At 39.6% G+C, this 18188-nt stretch overlaps 1 protein-coding gene across 3 annotated transcripts in view; it reads right to left on the minus strand.

The window, feature by feature from the left end:
* The window catches only part of fgf13a (fibroblast growth factor 13a), a 95582-nt gene extending 82877 nt beyond the window's left edge, over nt 1-12705 (minus strand). For 2 of the 3 annotated variants that reach the window (XM_031302941.2, XM_031302937.2), the window contains exons 1-2: nt 11077-11662; nt 10652-10814 (exon numbers count right to left, since the gene is read on the minus strand). In XM_031302941.2, the coding sequence (XP_031158801.1) occupies nt 10652-10700 (49 nt within the window). In that variant the 5' untranslated portion in view covers nt 10701-10814; nt 11077-11662. Of the gene's footprint in view, nt 1-10651; nt 10815-11076; nt 11663-12439 lie in introns of those variants that run through there. The other variant, XM_031302936.2, reaches the window with a different exon arrangement.
* Between the last annotated feature and the right edge of the window lie 5483 nt (nt 12706-18188).

Here is an 18188-nt window from a genome sequence, read left to right on the forward strand (position 1 = left end):
CTCACACAGTGAGTACTAAAATATTACTGAAATGAACCCACAAGCGCATATAAAAGCACACGCCCACATTTAATTTGAGAGGTTGACATTTATTACTTCATTTACTGTGATTTTAACCATCCACCATTTTATGTGAATTTTCTTTTATGTTCTTTTCCCTTTTGAATATTTCGCCCCAAATGTATTAACCTTCCATCCTCTGTCCTCATCAATGCTGAATGAATAAGCTTTCTCTGAGGAATGGTACTAGTAGCTTTCTGCTATATATCATTGTTCATATTTTAGCTCAAGAGAAGCCAATACTAAGTGCCCCAGTCATTCCAGACATTAAACATGGCCCAAAGATGTAAATCTATAGGCTATATATGACTTCAGAGTTAGTGCAGTTATTTATTTTGTCCCCTTCACAGCATCTACAGTATGTACTATTCATAATTGTCTTTCAGATGTCTAATGTCCATCTTCATTAGCAATCTAATACACACCTATGTTTAGTCTGTGTTGACCCCTCCTACCCGTCAGTCAAAACACCTGGAAGCTAAAACCAATACAGTCTTATTTCCTGTATCCTCAACCTTTACTCTGGAGACTGAAAGAGCTATTTTGAGTAAGTGACCCAGAGATCAATATGGTCAATAGTATAAACCACCGGAGTGCATGCAGCACAATGACGGTAGTGGGGGTCAGTCAAGGCCTTAAGTATTGAGCAACGACTCAAATTGCTTACTCTTCCTCAGGCTTCCAGCTACATCTTCTCATCCACCTAAGTCACCGGCTGGTTACCCAGCAACGCTAAACCCTATCTCTTATAATAATTACTTTAATGCAACTATTTGGCACTAGCAACGACATTTTTGGGAAAGCTTAAAGGTCCAATATGTAATATATTTACTGTAATAAATCCAAAAATGACCCCAATGCGTCATCAGATATTAAGGAAACATGCTAAGTTGAAATACTCCACACACTCTTCTCTTTACTCTACTCTTTCTGACAACAATACTAATGCCAGTATTTTCTCCTTTTGAAATTTTCGTTCCGTGACGGAATGTCTGTTTGTGTTTTGGCCTGTGCGTTGTTATCAACTGCCCAGTTTGACAGCCAGGCCAGGTTGCCAGACATACCATAACAACGTAAACCCAGAGCACTACAGCTGTAGTACAGCCATGAAAGCAGCAAACAAATGAACGGGATCAACGAAGATAGATTCTACCCGACCTAAAAAACCCTGGCATGTTTCTAACAGTTGCGTGACCAGAGACGTTACAAACCCCGGGTAAATATTGGAGATGTATTTGAAAGATGGAGACAGCTTAGAGCCCAAAATGACTCAGAGTTGGCTAATTTCCTCCTGAACAGGTAAGCATTAACTTCAGGCTAATTTATCATTTATTATTTATGTCATTTCAACATTTCTGTACTCACATTAAATTATATAGCTTGAGTACCCAAATTGGTTACTCGCAAAAACAAATTGAGACACAGCCAGTAAAGTGATCCCGACTGGTCCTGGCTAACGCCGCCATGCTAACCCTGCTAACGTTAGCGGGGGACCAGGCAAGCGGGCCACAGCTGTTTACAACGTGAAGGCTGTAAATGTGAGTTATTTTAAGCTAAGAGAGGGGGGGCTGTAAATCTGGAAGAGAGGACAGTGAGTTTGCAGTGTGTTTAGCAATTGTTGCCGTAATTCTAAGACAATAAAGTGTGTTCAGTCGGGTGGAGAGGACGGCAAGGTAGTGTTATTTTTAGCGGTTCCTACCGTAATTCTAAGCTTAGGAAGTGTGTCTGTCCGTCGGGTGCTCGATGGTGTTTAAAGCCCCCAATGTCTCCTTCCAGTTAGTGCTGCGACCGTTGACTTCAAGGCACCTAATCCTAACCTTAACCCTAACCATAACCATAACCATTGCCTAATCGACTTCAAGGCAGCGCTGCGACCATTGACTTCAAGGCACCTAACCCTAACCTTAACCCTAACCCTAACCCTAACCATTGCCTAATCCTAGAGACGTTTAAAACACAGATAAATCCGTCGGGTGGAGAGGACGGCGAGGTTGTTGTGTTTTTAGCGGTTTCTACCACAATTCTAAGCCGAAAAAGTGTGTCTGTCAGTTGGGTACAGAGCTCCGCATGAGCACGGGATTCTATGACAATGTCAATATAGCCAGCATCTAACGTAAGCTACTCCACTATGCTGTGAGTAATGTCTGGCCATGTGAGAGAAGCGTCTAACAACATTTTTGTGGATGCTCCTTCAGCGCGCTTTGGAGGAGGGTCTGGCAAAGCAAGACTATGGATGCTGCTTTCTGTTGGTTATTCCTTCACATTTTGCATGTTGGCAAGGTTGAGTTTTGGCAACGAAAAGTATTTGGTAAAGTTTGGAAAAGGATTGTGATCCTACTTAAAACACTAAAAACCGCACATTTCTCGCCAACATTTCTCATACAAAATAGTTGCATTTGAATGTAATTTACTGCAATAAAAGATTTTGTCCAGAAGTGCTGATAATGAGTCCAAGCCATTCCAGTTTATATAAAATATATGTGACAACTGAATAGCTCTGCTTTATGAAAATATAGTTTGCTTATCTTTAACGGTTTCTAAAATGCAGAGGAGATGGTTGTTTGCTGTTCTGGTGTCTTCCTGGTGAATCATCGCTACAGTGAGTACAGCCTTGCTCAAAGTTAAGAGACTGCCAATCACTAATCTGCATTCTGCTCAAACCAGAGGCAATCATTTGCCCTTACCATCAGCACTACAGAGGCCTGCTGGCCAGTTAGACACTGTCTCCCAGGCCTGCTCTGTTCCAGCCTGTAGCTCCTGTTTATTACCACTGGTCCAGCCTTATCGCCTCCCTTTCTTACCTCGACTTAATCCCCGTTATAATTTTCACCAACTTTAATTAGTTCATGTCCAGAGCAACTATTAATCCTGAGCATGATTTAAAATATAGAATCCAGCAGGCTATAAAACCTTTGTACACTACATGATTTTGACACTGTCAAGAAAACTCTCTTCAATCTATAACTCAACACTAGGGTGCTTCCAACAAGTCCTCCAAACCATACGACGATATAGGTTGTTTATTCCTACCCTCTAATACACACGTGTCAAACTCAAGGCCCGTGGCCAAATCCGTTTTTGTTGCTTTTTTAAAAGTTTTTGGCCGCTTTCTTCTATGATGGCTAAGAACATTTTTGCTGACTTTTTTAGGACTTTATGTCGACCAAACTGTGAGTGAGAAGACTATACGAGACATGCAATAATACAGTCAAAGATATTTAACTTTTTGGATTAAATAAAAGCATGTCAATAAACCTGTACATGTCTGGCCCTTGATGTGATTGTCATTTTCCAGTGTGGCCCTTAGTGAAACTGAGTTTGACACCCCTGCTCTAATACGACCCACAGGAGCGTTTCATAAATTAGCGCCCCTGTGGGTGGCAGAAAATAGGACCCACAGGAGTGTTTTCCGTTCTCATATCTAAACCAGAGAACATAACAGTCGTGGTTTTAAACACGTCGTTTACGTTGTGAAACGGTCGCAGTTTGGTTATGTTTAGGCACCAAAACTATTCAAGTTTAGAAAAAGATCGTGGTTTGGGTTGAAATCAGAGGTTACTTCACTTCCAGTTACGTGTGTGACGCAAATCATGACATACTTGGCGCTCTCATAATTCATAACCTGAATTTCTGCTTTGCATTTGTCATAATTACTATGGCCACTAGAGAGCGCTGCTACTATAAACGTGAATATGAGTCATAATTGCTGCTTGAACATACGACTGATGTGGTCGTTTTCCAGGGGAGGACAGTCTTGGTGCTTCAGTCCCACCAGGCTCTGTGTCGGTGGTTTTGGATGATGCCGGCAACTCTTGGCTTCTACAGTGCCCCTTGTATACTGTAACTGCTTCTCTGACCTCTCTGTGCCCTCAAAACCTCCAATAGCTATTATGTTTGGGTTTCACTTCTATTTTTTTTAAATATGTTTTGCAAAACATATTTTTCAAGTCTGAAGCAAACATGATGAAATGTTCTTGAAGGACTTGACAGAACAGTTACGAAAATAACCACTTGAAGTTTTTCAGACATTCAGTGGTGCCTTATTCTGTTTGGAGATAAGTGAAAATGACGTCTGTGGTATTTAGCTCCAGTAATGCATGTGTGCACATATTGTACACAATGTGAAAGTGAGCACAGGGTGGTGTGAAGGCTTACAGACAAATGAGTCAGTGCTGCCACATGCTCAGATGAACAGATGAGCTTTCCTTCATCTCAGATAGGCTAAAAGCATTTGATCAGCGGTGAGCCCATTAGCACAGAGAGTTGGATTGCCACACGCCTGGCAAAGGTATTCAGTTGCCATTTGTCATCTCCTCTATACAACAAGTGCAAGAAAGGAAACTAGACAGCGTCATTAAAGTGTGCTCTCTTTAGAACAGCAGTGGAAAGCAGACTACATAAAGATACACCGAAGGACCATTTTCTGCTGATGCTATCTTTGTCTAATTTAGCAGATAATTCACTGAAAAAACTGCCATGTCCTCCGCTTCCTCGTCCCTGCACCAGATGAAGACTCAAACCTCAACTTGGCTTTTAGGTAGCGTTTATAGGAAAGGGCATATAGCACCCATATAGCTGATGTCAGTGTAAAGCCTTATGTGACATAGTTTTGAATATGCAGTGAAAAAACTCATTCAACTCTGAAAGATGTCAGTGTTCTGGCCCTGTGGAGAGCCATCATTTATTGTTATCCAGGCAGTTTGACACACACAACCACAATTACTGGGGATTACTTTTAGATGGGATTAACTACTGTGGCATAGAGTGCATTTCTGAAAGTGAAATTGCAGTAATCCAAAATCCACAGGTAGTAGTCAATGCCACACCTATTTGTCAGAGCACCATTATTTAGATGAAATAATTCAAGTGTAGAAAAATGACATTATCATCATGAGCAATGTTCAACATCTTGGGGCAGAAAATTATATTCATTACAGTGCCAAGTCAGTGTTTTGCTGCAATAAAATCCACTTCAACACTGAACACTTACTCTATGAAACTTATTGTTGACAGAAAACATTGCATACAAAAAATTGTGGCATGCCATTAATGTCCAGTGTCACTACACACTTTATAGATGGCTGGTGTGTGAGATTACACTAACACAAAACCACGTCTGTTGCTGTGTCTGTGTGTATTCCCGTGTTTGCGAAAGAGCAGTGAGATTTAGCGGAGAGGCAGATGTTTTAACATTCATGACCATTTTGGTAACAAGGATTAAAACCCTTCTGTCCCTCTGAGTGTCAATATTTAGAGAGAAAGCCAGATGACTTGAGCAACTTAATGTCTACCAAGAGGAGTATTACCACATCAAAAAATGACAAGAATAAAAAAGATGACTGAGACAGTGACATGTTTGCACTGGTTTTGCTGCCTGGTAAATTAAAACCGGAGGCAGGCATGTCCCAGTAGGCACTGAGGGGACGGCTCACAAAGCCATTCACCTCAGAAGACATGCAGCTCTGTGGATTACTAGCAGCAAGCTGACTAATGCACCAGAACAGTCAGGTATTTAGAGATTTTAAGGGCAGTGCACTTCTGGCAGTGATGACATAAGACAGAGCATGATTTCTCATTTCAAAGTCAAGAGAAATTAATAGGATGACAAATGTGTTTTGCCTGAACATGTTGGTAGATATATTTCACCACTAATTGATCAATAACTGACCACTTCATTTGGCATACGGACACACCTTTCTTTTCAAATAAACAAATCCCAGAGAACACAACATAACCAGAAACCAAAGCACCAGTCACAGGGCACCGCGTGTCACTCAGAAACCTAAACTGACAGAGGAATTAAAAAGAGGGGCTCTCAACATTCCCAAACAGCGATCAGCTTGCAAGTCAGCGATGAAGAGTGGCAGATCTCTGATGCGAGGAGAACCAGTATCCTCCGGGCAGTGTGGCCGGACCTGCGTCAGTACCAGGAAAGCATCCGACAGGCAACAACTCCACTACCCTGACACTTCCAGGAGAACATATCCTCACAAACCTCAGTGATTAATTACATGTGATGTGTACAGTACAGTTTAATATATATTGTTGGGAATATAGAAATGACTGTAATTGGGTACTTTAACTTTTTATTTACTTTTTGAAGTATTTTTCTGAATTGCATGCTTTTAGTTAGATTTTCATATAAAGCTTGTTTCTGAGTCAAATCTAGACCTTAAGCGACCGAGGACATGTTTTTAATTTGTGCTTCTATAGCTTTTGCATTGGGAAATGGTGATATACTGTACTGTGTTAAGATAGATGTTGTGGCAAGTGGTAGTCCTAAAAGTTCACTATTTAGATTGTACACTCATATATAAATGGGAAAAGCCAGAATTTTGTAATAATATATTTGAGAAAAAAAAATGATTTTAAGCTGACCCTGTTGAAAAGCAGGAAATCCTGTGAGCTTGCATGTCAACGTATGCACTGTGGGATGTGTACATTGACTGCTCGTCGCGGCTAAAACCAGAGATTTGGTAACCTTTTCCTTCCAATGTATTTTAATATTATACAGATATATTTCACACCAGTAACTTTACTTCTGCTTAACAAAAATTCCAGCAGAGTTCTACTACTACCACTGCAGAGATCTGTGAGAGATGACAACTAAAGTGGACAGATATTTACTAACATATTTATATAAGTGCAGATATTTACTAACATATGAAACTAGGGCTGGGCAATATATCGATATTATATCGATATCATGATATGAGAATAGATATCGTCTTAGATTTTGGATATCGTAATATCGTGATATGACATAAGTGTTGTCTTTTACTGGTTTTAAAGGCTGCATTACAGTAAAGTGATGTTATTTTCTGAACCTACCAGACTGTTGTAGCTGTTCTATTATTTGCCTTTTCTCCGCTTTAGACATTATGTCCACATTACTGATGATGATTTATCTAAAATCTAAGTGTGAAGATATTTTGTTAAAGTACCAATTGTCAACCCTAGAATATTGCCGCAATATCGATATCGAGGTATTCGGTCAAGAATATCATGATATCTGATTTTCTCCCTATCGCCCAGCCCTATATGAAACAATGTCATAATTATACAATGGCCACATTCTTCCTTTGACCAAATGCTATTCAAAGGGGCTTCTCTGAGATCCAGCCATTACATCTAAAGATTTTATCAACACTGTAGATGGCGCATGGTTTGCCGATGAGATTAGAGCAGGTGTCAGTGTTGTTGGACTGAGCTGCCTGCATTGTGATTAATGAAGCAGCTTCGAACTCCTCTCTGGGCATCTATTGATTCAGTTCTGTGGCTGGCCTCGTGCTGAATTAATCTGCCTGCAAATATGCAAGACTTATGCCTTCTGCTCGGCTCGGCCCTGCAATTTGAGGCGGACATGAATCCACTGGCTGACACTGACACCCAATAGTGGAGTCTATCAATGCACTGGGATGAAGTGTGAGGAGAGTGACAGAAGTGCAGTCAAAGTTCTTTCCTCACACAAATGTGGCATTTATGAACTATCTGCAAGAAATGCATACGGTTGGCTTTCTTAAACCTGAACATGTAAAATGTGATGGTGACTATTAGATGAGATTGTATATTGTCATTAGGCCAAACAATGTGGACATGTCTGCATAATCTATGCACAGTGCATCAACTGGTATGAGCAAGAGTTCATCTAGCTGAGTTTTCTGGAAAGTTGTAAAGCTGAGAGAGTGTGTACGTCATGCTTTGACACATCACTTTGTCTGCACAGCTTAGCTTCACAAGGACAGGGGGAAACTAACACAACGTGATTCGCTGGTGTTGATATTAGAGCTCCGCTGCACACCACCTCCCTCTACCCCACCTCGTCTCTCTAGCTGTCTCTGCATACGTGAGGTTTTCACATGTGCTGCTACAGGATGAACTGTAGTCTTTTCACAGAGAAAGAAGAACAGATTACTGTCAAAAAACTGAACTGAGAAAATGTAATTTGGCCATGAGCTACACAGTTTTGATAGCACGTCAGTTTCTTATATGATTACAACTGGGACCACTATAGAAAATATATAATTTCAATATAATTTATTTGGAGAGAAGTAACTCCTGAGAGTTTTCTTCCATCAAACTGATTTCTATCATGCTTGTCCCGATCAACTTTTTCTAACGAACAATAAATTCTAACTTTTTCTTCTAAACCTGTCATTCAATTTCAAAGATCTGCTGAAGTTATGGATTAGGCTATTTTGAATCAGTAATCTGCTTTAGTTGGGTGTACAAGTTCAAAGAGCTTGATATGGGGCAAATGAAACTGAAAGCCTAATAAACAAGTAGAAACAAAGCTAATATAATTATGATTACATTACATTCATGTGTAATTTTAGCAGCCTGGTAAGTTAGAAGAGATGGCTGAGACACTCTGGAACAAGACTCCAAAACAATGAGAGGAAATGGGGATATCACTTCAGTCCTGAATAAGCAGAGCAGTCAGGAGCTTCTGTTGGCCAACAGCTTGCAGGAAAAAGTTGTGGAGATGGCAGGTGGTTCCGGCTTTAATGGACTGTTTCCCTAAAATAATTTTTGGGACAGGTGGTTGCCAACGTTGGCAGGGTCGGTACTGATTTCCCCTCTGTGCAATTCCCTGCTTTTGTGCCGTTCAAGTCTCTGATGGAGGGCAGCTGGCACCAAGTGACCCTCTCAATGATGCAGATAATGAATTGCAGTTTTTTTTGGAAAGCAGCAGAGCCACACCAGATTTTAAATTTCTGCTGTGCATCTATAAAACTAGACCACGCTTTTCTGAACATTCTTGGTTAAGGTGAAAGATGTTTTTATTTTTTTTATCTTATCTGAGAGTTCGGTGACTGTGCTGCCCTAGGGCTTAAATGAGTCAGCCGTTCACACATGCCATTGGTTTTCAGCGGGACATGAGAGGGAAAGTTGCTGTGGAGGTTAATCTTAAAATCAATTCTTTTGAGCATATTTTGCACACTGTATTGTCAGCACAACATGCCAGGCTATCTCTATCCTGTAACTGGTGTTATGTTTGTTTTGTTTTAGCTTTATAAGTTAGTTTTGTTGCATGCATTTGCCGGGCACAACATACAAAAAAACATGAATCACATACAAAGAAAAGGGATGCTCTGTACCAGATTAAGCTATTATTAGCTTTGCAGTCCCAGGGCAGGAACATCTAAAAAAAGTATTTTTCAAAATGATCAGGATAGCTGAGACAAAATAATTGTTGTCATCTCTAAAATTGAGAAGGTTGATGGAGGTTCTTGTAGATGAACAGGAAATGCATCATCATTGGCATAAAAAGGAAGATATACATCAAACACTAAGGTCTATTATGTAATGTATGATATACGTAGCTGAAAAAAATTTAATTTTTTAGGTACTTTATTTTTGTCCAGGCTGTATAGGTGGATCATATATATTCCTACTGAGTGTGACTTAGTGCAGTCTCTTTATACCGTAGCCTCTGATAGGGTAAATATTCATATCACAATAGTTCATTATGCATTAATAATTGGCCTCTAAGCTGCTAATATTTTTGAAAGGATAATAACTCACACTGCTATGAATTAAATAAATCTGAAGAACAACTGAAGGAAAGTTTGTGCACACAGACTATGTTTAGTGTAGTGCCACCACCATTACTGTATGTACCATTTATAGTAACATCAACAGGCCCACGTCCTCACTTGTTGCAGTGCTGCCAAAATAAACCAATTATCTTCAGGTTATAGAAAGTCATGATTCAGGCAAGGCTAAAACGACAAAGCAGTCTGATTGTTTGGCTATATATCTTGAAATACATTTACTGACGCAATAAAACTGCGTAATTTTTAACACCATGTATTAGTTTATTATTATAAATAGAAAAACGAGCACCAAGACAAAGGCGCAGTAATGTGTGCCGGTGCGTAAAGTGTCGTGCACATCCCCAGTGTAGATGGAGCGGTTACAGTGATTAGTTCTGCCAGGTTTCTCTGGCAACCCTGTCTCCACTCCGTGTCCATAGCAATGGATAAGCAGTTTACTTCCCTTTTCGTCCCTGAGAGGAGAAGGAGCTGTTTTTTTACACCATAGGTCATAAGCTCAGGGCTACGAGACCGAAAAGGCTCTGCGCTTCATGGTTGTACAGATGTGATGAGAAGGTGCGGATATCACTCTGCAGATGTAAGGTGCGAGCGAGAAACACAAAGGGACATTTCAACATGATGCCAGTGACACAATGCGACGTCACTGTCATCATTTAAACGTGATCATGTTTACTTTGAACGTAAACATAATTTCTTATGCTCAGGCTGTGACACTGCAGCCTACTGCTCTGCAACACTGGCTCTTCGCTTTGCCCAATTGCCTCTATTGTTGACGATCACCAAGTCAATACAAGTAAAGCATGTGATCTCAAAGCAACACATCGTGCAGCATGTAGGCCTACAGATCTCAAACAGCATGGATCCACATGCACCGTGCTGGGAACGGCTCGCCATCCAGTGGCTGCTATTGTTTTCAGTCTAACCTGAATGGGTGATTGGAGAACCATGAAGGGATGAATGGGTGCATGGTCGCGTTACAACCTGTGATTTTGGGGCAAAGCAGTCTGTGCAAGGCACGGCTCGCGTCTTACCCTTGGAAGCATCCTTGTCTTCTTTAGGCTTCGCCACTTTGCCGCTCATAGATCCCAGTTTGGATGTGTAATTCCCGATTTAGACAAGAATCGCAATCCTTTTAACTGCTGACTGTCCTCAACGAAGTCCTTACCACAGGTTGCAGGTGCTGAGATAAGGGTTCTGTGAAGAGAGAAATGTCCATCAGAAATGTTTCTTTAATAACACGATAACAGCAGCGTTTGGTGTTGAAGCAGGGCCAAATAACGAGACAATAGACCGTGGGAGATACGGCAATTCGATATCAGTGGAAACATCCAACTATTGATGATCTCCAAACACACTCACACGACAAAGAGGCCATATGGTTTCAATAAACACCAAGAATCAGCCTGCTGCTCTTTGCACAGTCTTCCCAGCGTCTTTAAACCATGCTTTAACCTACCTTATCTCCTCCACGTTTCCTGCTACATCAATGCACATTTGATGAAAGGAAATGCTCCCACCGTGAATCCCGTTATGTTGCATACAAAAAAATCACGACCTGCTTTACTGTGACAAAGGAGAGGAGCAAAAAAACTGAGAAATGGAGCGCAGTTTTTTTTTCCCCCACAGATCTTAAATCAATATTCAAAAGAAAAAATAGAGGTCAAAGCACTCAATCGTCCTATGTGTAAACAAACGGGGGGAGAGATGTCATCCAGTGCAGCTTGAGCGACCAGGTTTCCTTGTCTGAGGCTTTCCCTACTGACGAGCTCTGTTCCTCTAAACGCTCGGCAGGCAGGATCAACAGGATACACAACGTGAGAGCGCTCCCCCCGTTACAGCGCCTATTCACACCGTGGACCTTTGTTTTTTTTCCTTTTTGTTTTTTTCACTTCAGTAGCACCGCTGAGATGAAAACGAGCCCCATCCGTAAATGCAGTCAGTGTGTGAGCTGTGTTGTCGATGTGGTGAAGAATTAAAGCAGGAGGTTGTGCTGCATGGTGCACACCATCTTGCTGTTGCTCTCAATCAGTTGCCTTTGCAGAGCTATGCGTCATCCAATTCACTGAGGCTACAGCTTGCGCACGTAGGCTCATGAGCTGAGGTGTTTTCTTCGACTTTATAAAATGCATGAGATGCCATTTGCAATAAACTACTCGCTGGAGGCTATGTCATAGCAATCAGAAGCTAAATAAATAATAATACATTTAGATTTTCAGACAATGTTCTGCAATATGATATAGATTAATACTATGTTATGTTAAACAAGATCACCTTAATCACTGCAACTAGATAAAAAACCAAACCGTGTTGTGAAAATGACAACTTGTTTTTTTGTTTGGGTAAGGAAAAAGCACACTTAGCAGGTGCTGAAAAGTTTTACTGACAATGTGGGACAGCAGATAGGATTTCCATCTTAACATTGTGTTAACTTCATTTTGTAAACATAATATTGAGCCCTTTTTCTCTAACACAAAATAAAATACATGGAATGAGGTGGCGCAATTTAGATTGTTTTTAAATTAAGTCATCAAATGTCTAGTTGTGCATGTTTCAAAAGCTGACACCTGTTTAAACCAAATTAAAAAAAGATGCAAAATGTGTAGGTTCTCCCATCCTTTTTTCATTTTCTCAAGAAAAAAAATTAGGACTATATAATCCATAACATTAAGAGGGGTTCAAGTAGGTGTGTAATAGAAAGCAGCACATCATAGCCTCCTTTTGAAAACCTTGACTTAACCTTTAGGCTTCTAATTGTGAAATGTATTCTGTACAGCATGTAGGTATAGTGTATTTGATTTTAAAGCTTGTGGGGTCCTTACCTTCAAAACCTGTACAGCTGAAAGCCTAGAAGTCGCACCTCATCCTTCTCTTGGATTTGCATTAAACTGTCCAGTTCCAAATGGTGAGTGAGCGACACTTACAGACAAAAATCCAAATTGTTAAGCCTCTTAATCCACTTTTAGGGTCACTATAATAATTATAATTCTAAGTATTCATTTTATCAGCTGTCATTCAGAAGTCCCAGTCCAATTTTTGCAGGCTTTATGTCACATCGCTTGGTCCTGCAGGTCTGTTCGCACTTAGGGGCAGCAGAGGAAAAAGAACTGCGGGTTGAGGGTTACAAGATCTATATAGTTGCTATTTTTAGAAGAAACAGGACCCCTTTTAAACTTTCTTCACATGCACAAATCATCCTGAGACGCCTAAAGTTTCAATGAGTGGCTCTGCCTCAAATGGTCAAATGATTTTAAAAAGTTCAGTCATATTATTTATTTCTCTATGGTTATTAAAACAAATTAAAATCAAGTTAAGCTAATTGTGATGCCAGCAGGCTTCCAGTACTTTTCGTCTTTTTATATTGTTGCATTGTAACTGTTTCTGTCATACTGTAAGCAGCAAGCTACACTATTAAAATCGTTGACTGAATGCATAAAGTTGTCTGTTTCAATCTTTACTATATATCTGGAATTTTAAATTGAACAAGCTTCAAGCACATACAGACTGGTTATTACCCATTACAAGTTCACAACATGGCATATGGTATTTTACAGTACATATACATTTTGTTAAGTATCTTTGCATTATCTTTGTTTCTTTATATAGCTTAACAGATGACAGTCTTCACTCTCTGGTTGTACACTCATGGAGTAGTTCACCTGTCCTTTGCATTTGTATGGCCCCTGACTATTCCTGACAGATTTTCTACTTGTCCTGGTGGTTATTGCCATAATTCCTTTATGGAGACAGCTGAGTCCTTGTCCATGTGCCTTTATTGTTATTAAATCATAATTTAAAGCTCACTTACGACTTTCAGTCCTCAGAAAATGTATTGATTTATATATTTTTCTTAAAGCTTGAGATCTGACTGCTCATTAGGGTTTACTGGCAGTGAGTGGGTGCAGGATCTTATTTATGATAGTGGCTATCTTAGCACCAGACCAGAATTACAAAGACTGTGAATCCATAGGAGCTGACCATCTAGTAGCAGAGGGGTCAAGGAAGTGACATTGGGGTTGGGGGAAGGGTGAGGGGAACAATGAGTGGATGTCTTCATAAGAGTGAGTGATTCCATACTTACTACAAAACTAGCATTATCACACATACACACAACACTTGCAAATCATAAACACATTACATGAGCAAATAGCCCCATCTCAAGGAACAATTTTATTAATTGATATGAACATATTAATTAATTAATTAATAATTTCATTATTGTATCATGCACAAAAAAAAGTATGCCCAGCCCAAACGGGCTTACAAGACACCATTATTTATAGCAAGGGACCAGATACCAGAATAGCAACATAAATGATATATATAATATTAAATCTAAACAACCACTCCATTTGGTCATCATCAATACTCGAGAACATTTCAGGATTTTGAACAGACATTTCATGTAAGATGGGTGTTCTTAACTCATCATAATAAGGACAATATAAAAGAAAATGGGATTCATTCTCAACTCCTAATTCACATAGTTCGCACAACCTTTTATCTTCTTGGATGTTTTTAAATCTACCAAATTCAAGGGCAAGGGGAAGGTTTCCTGTTCTTAACTGAGCCACTACTGACCTCTGACTCCTTGATAAGTTTGCTGCAACATAAAGTTCAGGACCATAATAATGTTTGATTTGAATATAAGTTCGTAATTTTGGTTTTGACAAAATGTCTTTTGACCTTTTTCCTTCAAATTTTACAAGTAACTTACTTACTGATTGTGTTCATGCTGCAGGTTAAATTGTTACGATATATATGTTGTAATTGGACTTCTTTAAAAACTGCATGAATGTCATTAGTCCACGGAAAGTTGTGTGCTTTGGCCCAGAGAAACACCTTTGTATTAGTCCTATTATCTGACATATTAAGCAAACGATTCCACAGCCTTATCATTTCACATTTTCTCCTTATTGAACCAGGAATCCAACCCATATCTTCATGAACAGCCCAAATAGGAGCAAACTTAAAACTCTTTAAAAAAAAAAAAGCGCTGTTCTGAGCAGCTCTGTTCTGAACAGAGTCTGCTGTTTTAGATCCCAGACGCAGACACATGCATCATAAAGTTGTGAATAAGTAGAGTACCCAAAGTCTTTACATACTTTAAGTTTGTTAACAACAGACCCCAATGCTCTTCCAGCTGAATTGGCAAGGGTTTTAATACCAGCTTCAAATATCTTCTTTTCAAAATATCTTCTTTTCATCATTATACTTGAGATGATTAGTAAGAGAGTAATATCATCATAAGGCTCCAGAAGGTTCTGGTGACTTCTAACCTTACCTAATGAGTTATACGGAAGTGTGGTAATGAGGTAGATATCTGACTCACTAGCAGGGCATGTGCATGTTGGGAATGAGGTATAGAGAGCGAGGGTTAGAGAGAGTGTAAATGTCAGTGGGTTGTGTTCCCACTGTGTCCATGGACTGGGGCCCCCTTTGACCTTTCCAGCTGGGCATTGCTGTACAGGGCTACATTACCCCCCAGCCTGTTTAAAGCAAAGCCCTGCAGCCTGGTTGGTACAGCACAAACAAACTCCTGACTCACACTCTGTCACCTCTGATATCACATCACTGGCTGTGTCTGCCAGTGCCACAGAATAACTCTAAATCACTTCTGTTTGTCTGCTGATTGCAGGATTTCTGCTAGAAAATGCATCATCACCTTATGAAACATTTATGAGAGCCGTGCTACTGTAAGTAATGTTTTTTTTATGGTACCTACTCCGCATTACATGTTCATGTAAATTCCACAAAGATTACACTATTTCTACTGCAAAACCTTTGGTCAAACCCGTGATGATATTTTTGGAGGAACCAGTATGGGTGCATGGATGGATCAGTCCTAAAAAATCATTCTTTGGGACAGACGATGAGGTGTTGGAGGGAGATTAATGCTCCAATATTGTGCAGCAGTGTTACTCGTCTGCCACCGTTTGTAGGTGTTAGCCTGTTTCAAGCTCTGAGTGTGGTTGATAAAGTAATCAGGCTGGTGCTGATGACACTGGATACAAGCTGGAGGTCAAGGAGTGTTTGCAGTAGAGATGAGCCTCCGATACTGCCTAAAATGCGGTATCGGGGAAGTACTGGAGTTCATGCACCAATCCGATACCACGTAATAAAGCCCTAAAGAAAATCTACGTTAAAGTAGTTTATTTATGTTCTTTTTCCGTTACAACTGACTGTCAAACTGCAGAATAAAAGAAAGTTCTGGGGCGTTCATTGTTTGTGTTTGTTCATGTTTCACAAAGAGTTAAACCTGAGCCAGGCCGACAACAAAGATAGAAATAATATCACATCCATACAGGGATAGTAGTATACAGTTGTTAAAACATAATAAAATATATGAGCTCAGTACTCGGTATCAGTTTATTCAAATTATATAAGCACAACCATGGCCAGAAGCAGGAATAGCTCCTAAATGTCTTTTGAGCAGAATAACACAGTTATTATGGCATAATAAAAAGGAAAAACTTAAGTTAAATTTATTTGATTATTTTTTTTTCAAAAAACAAATAGAAAAACAGTTGAATCAGGTCATACATTTCCTCAAGGGTACACATTGCATATATACTGTAGGCTACAATATAGGGAAACAATAGAACTTTGGTTGCACATTTTTCAAACAAAGAATTATTTACATTTTTACAAACTTAACACCAGTGGTATAATGTCACTAACTACATTTACTCAAGTACTGTACTTAAGTACACATTTATGGTACTTGTACTTTATTTGAGTCTTTTCTTTTCTTTTATTTCCATGCCACTTTCTACTTCTACTCCACTACATTTTCAGAGAGAAATATTGTACTTTTACTCCACCACATTCATCTGACAGCTTTAGTTACTAGTTTTGCATTGAGTACTTTTACTTTTAAATCTTTAAGTACATTTTCCTGATGATTCTTACATACTATTACTTAAGTACCATTTCCAATGCAGGCCTTTTACTCATAACATAGTATTTTTACTGTGTGATATTAGTACTTTTACTTAAGTAAAGGATCAGAATACTTATTCCACCACTGCTTAATCTGTGTGTAGTCCTTGTGCTGTGCAGTCTCAATTGTGGATTGGATGAATTTTTATCACATGGCTATGAGTCACACCATAAACAATATTGCTCCCACGTGACGCTGAAAGAGTGTAGAATTTATTTTGGCTTAACTTTGGAGCTTTGTTACAAAATGTCGCCGGGTTCTACGGAGACGCATTTACAGACGGTCCGAATTCTGTGAATCCGACGAACAATACTTTTTTTCAGCTTCTTTCTGGGGTAAGTGGTTTTTCTTTGACGATCTTGGAAACAAAACATGCTTTTTCAAACCCACCAGCGGTATTTGGTGTAGGGAGGGTTTTAATAGAGGAAACATGGAAACTTAAAAAAAGATTTAATTTGCTTGTTCATACTTTGGAAGTTGGTATAAGGTTAAAGTGCCCATATTATGAAAAAATCATTTTTTCTGGGATTTGGGGTGTTATTTTGTGTCTCTGGTGCTTCCATACGCATACAAACTTTGAAAAAAAAAACATTCATGCTGTTTTGAGTTAGATATGGGTTTCTGAATGTGTCCTGCCTTCAGTCTCCGGGTGAGCTGTTCAAAATCTGCAAGGCTTTCTACGTAACTAGCTGAGACGAGGGGCCTAGGAGGGTAACCATTAGCATGCTAGCGCTAGCATGCAAGCTCATCCTCACTGGCAAAACACTGCTACAACACACACACAAATTCACCCTAATCTACAAAATCAATTGTATAGAACTACTTACATGTCCCTGTTCTGCAGGTATTACACACAAAGTTGGAAGTGCACCCTCATTTAGAAGAAGTCTCCCAGCTAATCCTGCCTTGTACAGGCCGAAGTTGCAGAAACAGCTAGCTAGCTCATGTAATCCTTATTACTGTGCATGTACAACAGACAGCAAAGATGTTACAGAAGTTGCGAGGTCTCACTCTGTAGCTAAAACAGAGACCTGACACAGGGTGAAAAGAGGAGCTGCAGCAATGTGCAGTACAACAAAAATATGGTGTTTTTTGAAAATTAAACCGTGTAAACCTATTCTGATACAATCTCAATTTACAATTATGAACCTGAAAATTAGCATAATATGGCCACTTTAAGAGGTGGTTTAAGAGGAGAGGTCAGTGTCATATGTGTTGGGCATCAAGCAAAGCAAATAAAATATTCACATGTTGTCATCGTAAGTGAATCTAATGAATATTAGCAGCAAATTCAGCATATTAAAAGCCAAGGACTGAAAATGAAAATGAAGACCATACAAGTGTCAATAGGTTCGCACATAAAGGTCAGAATGGGGTCAGCAAGTTCTAATCTAATCTAAAGAGGTCAGGGTTGAAAGGTGTGACAGGATGTAGTATTTCTGTCATCTCTCCCTATAACACCTCATAATTGACTTGGCTGCTCCCCAGATTGCATTGTTATATCCCTCATGTCACAGAGTATAGAGGGTATATTTCAGCTGTGGGACAAATAATCTACATGTGTTTGGTGCAGCCGACACTCTGCTATTGGCTACTGGTGATGAAGTCCTCATCAGTCCACTGGCAGG

The sequence above is a fragment of the Sander lucioperca genome, chromosome 1 (assembly GCF_008315115.2).
Source record: "Sander lucioperca isolate FBNREF2018 chromosome 1, SLUC_FBN_1.2, whole genome shotgun sequence".
Classification (NCBI taxonomy): domain Eukaryota; kingdom Metazoa; phylum Chordata; class Actinopteri; order Perciformes; family Percidae; genus Sander; species Sander lucioperca.